The sequence below is a fragment of the Lottia gigantea genome (genome assembly GCF_000327385.1).
Source record: "Lottia gigantea unplaced genomic scaffold LOTGIsca_623, whole genome shotgun sequence".
NCBI lineage: Eukaryota > Metazoa > Mollusca > Gastropoda > Lottiidae > Lottia > Lottia gigantea.
This window is the reverse complement of record NW_008710128.1, coordinates 7,234-11,312: the sequence shown is the minus strand read 5'-3', so window position 1 is coordinate 11,312 and position 4,079 is coordinate 7,234. Positions and strand designations below refer to the sequence as shown.

General features: G+C 34.7%; 2 protein-coding genes across 2 annotated transcripts in view; both read left to right on the top strand.

The window, feature by feature from the left end:
• LOTGIDRAFT_176002 (hypothetical protein) overlaps nucleotides 1-621 on the top strand; it is a gene marked incomplete at both ends in the record, with an annotated part of 9,589 nt that extends 8,968 nt beyond the window's left edge. The window contains one exon of the mRNA XM_009064457.1: nucleotides 503-621. Within this exon, the coding sequence (XP_009062705.1) occupies nucleotides 503-621 (119 nt within the window). The remainder of the gene's footprint in view (nucleotides 1-502) is intronic.
• Nucleotides 622-1,418: 797 nt separating this feature from the next.
• LOTGIDRAFT_176001 (hypothetical protein) lies at nucleotides 1,419-3,705 on the top strand (the record flags this gene model as incomplete). The annotated part of the gene is made up of 5 exons (XM_009064456.1): nucleotides 1,419-1,471; nucleotides 1,740-1,862; nucleotides 2,299-2,446; nucleotides 2,901-2,999; nucleotides 3,520-3,705. 5 exons carry the CDS (start codon nucleotides 1,419-1,421, stop codon nucleotides 3,703-3,705), a joined length of 609 nt encoding a protein of 202 aa, XP_009062704.1.
• Between the last annotated feature and the right edge of the window lie 374 nt (nucleotides 3,706-4,079).

Sequence of the window (4,079 nt, the reverse complement as noted above, 5' to 3'; positions counted from 1 at the left end):
GAACTCCGAAACAATCTTTTAAAGTTGTTTTTGATACTGGATCATCTAATCTGTGGGTGCCGTCTAAAAAATGCAAGTTAACTGACATAGCTTGTTGTAAGTATATATTATTTATTTGATATCAGATTTTGGGGTAAGTACCTCAACAGTTGAAAATCGACAAACAGCATTCTTATGCTGATGTCCTGGCAAAAATTCCTTCATTGCACCCTTCATGGAGTTGCCTGTCTTCATAGCCCACATGGTGCAGAAAAGTAGAACATAAAACTATATTCAATTCAAAATGGCTATCAGAAGCTGGAATAGAGACAGGTATAGAGGCAGATTTAGAGGCACATGTTTCAGTTCCTATAAATATGATTTTAAAAATTATAATTAAATCTTTGAATAAAGAATGTGGTCATATGTAGAGTCTAGAAGTGGTCTGGTAAAATTGAAAAAAGCAAGAAAAGGCCTGAATATTCACATGTTAAATATAAATATCTTCTTTATTATTTTCCAGTGTTACACAATAAATATGACAGCTCCAAATCCTCCACCTACAAGGCTAACGGCACTAAATTCGCCATCCAATATGGTACTGGATCTTTAACTGGTTTTCTGAGTACTGATGATGTTACAGTGAGTATTAGATCATTCTATAATGGCCCAAATCAAATCTTCCTTAACTCAACCACAACATTAACCTGTCGGACCAAAACACACTTGGACCACTCTTTTTTAAATATATTTCATAAACTGGTACCACTTTTCATCACACACTCAGAGTCTCAAAAGTGGTCAAAGTCTGTAATGAAACCTGGTTCGAGTTTGTATAGTCATTGGTCAGAGTCTCAAAAAAGTGGCCTGAGTGTGCTATGAAAAGTTGTCCGAGTGTGTTATGAAAAGTTGTCCGAGTGTGTTATGAAAAGTTGTCCGAGTGTGTTATGAAAAGTTGTCCGAGTGTGTTATGAAAAGTTGTCCGAGTGTGTTTTAGTCAGAGTTGTCATGTATTGTTAAAAATTAACCTTTTGCTCAATTAGGATCAGGCAAGTTGACATAAAACTCATTTTCAAGGAATTAATTTGATGGCAATTTAAAAGTTCAACAGTGTTTTGCTCTCTCCATTTTATTTTCCCTTGTTCTCAGTGGATGCCCCCAAGGCCTAAAACTATTGGGAAAAATTTGTGGAAATATACAGGATTTAAGAAAAATCTGGCAGGGACCCCTTCCAATCCAAAGTTCTACGGTCACAAAACATCTTGTGAGTTCCTGTACATTTTGTTTTGTAGATTGGTGAAATAACCGTCAAACATCAAACCTTCGCCGAGGCTGTCACTCAACCCGGTATTACCTTCGTTGCTGCTAAATTTGATGGCATTCTGGGATTAGGTTTTGACACGATCTCAGTAGACCAGGTTACTCCAGTCTTCTATAACATGGTCAATCAAAGTCTAATTCCTGACCCAGTTTTCTCTGTTTATCTTGACAGGTTGGTGATCGTTATTTTACTTGATTTTCCTTTTTCTCCAATTCTTAAGATCTGCTGAAATAATCAAATAATCTCAATAGAATAATTCACATGACATCCAGGTTTTAATTAAGAGGGTAATAAGAATAAGAAGTTTGGAATAAGTTTATTAGAGGATGCCCCATTGTACACTACATAGCTTCGTACAAAAGTTTTATTGTATCGAAATCCTGAGGTTCAAGAAATAACCGTTCTAGTTTTGTAATAAAATTTGTATTTTATTTTGTAGAAATCCAGAAGGTAAAGAAGGAGGTGAGTTGATATTTGGTGGAAGTGATCCCAATCATTATAATGGTAGTTTTAGTTATTTACCAGTTACTAGAAAGGGATACTGGCAATTTAAGATGGACGGGTAAGATTTTCAAATTCTCTTTAAATCTGTTTGATAGAAAATTTCAAGACTAAGTGTGTGTTTTTTAGCTGCAAGGCTTTTACAGTATTCCAAAGAATACGCAAATAATAGTGTAAAAAAGAAAGAAACAATTTTTAACTGTCTACCAGCTGGGCTTTGGTCAAAAATCTTAACATTGATCTTTCCTGGATTATCTTATCAGTACCCTAATTAACAGCTGGGTCGACTGGAATTATGAGGAAAGCTCACTTATTGAAGCTCATTAGACTTTTACACATGACCCAGATTAGAATTTTAATTAGATTTTATGATGTTTTATTTTTAGAATCAATAATCAGCAAGTAAATGACATAGGTACCTTGATTGGTATGTGATTGTTAAATTTTCTGATTAACATTTCTAATTGTAAATTTTAATTTTATCATATCAATTTCAGTATTAATGTAGATGGCAAGGCCAGTTCTTTCTGTTCAGGAGGTTGTCAAGCTATAGCTGATACTGGTACCTCACTTCTAGCCGGACCTTCCGACGAGATTGCCAAGTTACAGACCATGATTGGAGCTACTCCATTAGCTAAGGGAGAGGTAGGTACATTGTGTTACTTTATACTATTACATACATGACAAATCTTCAATTATTTTTATAAAGGGTATGGGCCTTATTCTCAAATACTTAACTTAAGATGATTTTAGTATTCCAGTCATTTGATTGGTCAAACACTAAATTCTATTTTGAATTTAGTTTTATTATCCAATAAGATTACTGTATTTCTTACTATCTAGATTTTATCTATAGTTAAGTTTTCGAGAATGAGCCCCCCTATATTTTAAATGCAGACGATCTTTAAGTCAAATTATAATTTTTATAAGTGATAGGAACAACTGATGTCCAATGGGAATGCAGGATTTAGACAACCGTATCCCTTGAAGGATCAACCAGGCTGAAATAGATCAGTTGTCTGAAGATCGCATAGATTGAAACTCTGAGTAACAACATGTTTTAGGTTCTGTTTTAATATTTCTAATTCTGTATTTTCAGTATATGGTAGATTGTAATAAAATCTCCAGTCTGCCACCAATTACCTTCATGTTAGGAGGAAAACCATTTACATTACAAGGAAAAGATTACGTGCTTGTGGTATGTAGCTTGATAATTTTAATTATGGCCCCTAAAACCTCTACTGACCATTACCCACAATTTGTATTAGAATTACAACCCTGCCTGCAATTGCCAGACTATTTCAGATTGAATGAATGTTTAACACAGCCATCTGAAGTTTTTTGGTATGGGAAATATCTTGAGGACTAAAATTATTGAAACTTCATGATTTCCTTGCTTTGCTTCCTAGACTTTTAGACATACAATCCAAACTTAACTTTATCTGGCAAAGAACCCTCCCAGTGGCTTTTCTATGGATTAGTCAAGACAGGGCCAGAGAATAGTCAAGGGGGCTAAAAATAATAGTGGGGCCAAAGCTGGGCAAGCCTCAATTCGGAGGGCTTCTCTGTAGAATTGCCACAGAACACTCCCTTGTTTCATCACCTGCACATTATGCTATTTAATTTCAGATCGATCAAGAACTTGTCTCCCTCCCCGTTTTTTTCACCTGCCCATGTCACCTTGTCACCTAACTTCCATCCCCACTTGTTATTTTCAGATCAGTCAAGCCAGTGTTAAAATCTGTCTCAGTGGGTTTATAGGCCTAGATGTCCCTAAACCCCTTGGACCCTTGTGGATCTTAGGAGATGTATTTTTAGGGCCGTATTATACAGAGTTTGATCTGGGAAAGAGTCGAGTTGGGTTTGCTAACTCCACTTCTACAGCACGGAAACATGAACATTAGGTTATAAGTTATTTCTTAATTTCAATGCATGTTTTCTTTCTATAGTCTGTTTCTTATTTTTAACTAGCTAAGTTTCAATGCATGTTTTCTTTCTATAGTCTGTTTCTTAATTTTAACTAGCTAAGTTTCAATGCATGTTTTCTTTCTATAGTCTGTTTCTTATTTTTAACTAGCTAAGTTTCAATGCATGTTTTCTTTCTATAGTCTGTTTCTTATTTTTAACTAGCTAAGTTTCAATGCATGTTTTCTTTCTATAGTCTGTTTCTTATTTTTAACTAGCTAAGTTTCAATGCATGTTTTCTTTCTACAGTCTGTTTCTTATTTTTAACTAGCTAAGTTTCAATGCATGTTTTCTTTCTACAGTCTGTTTCTTA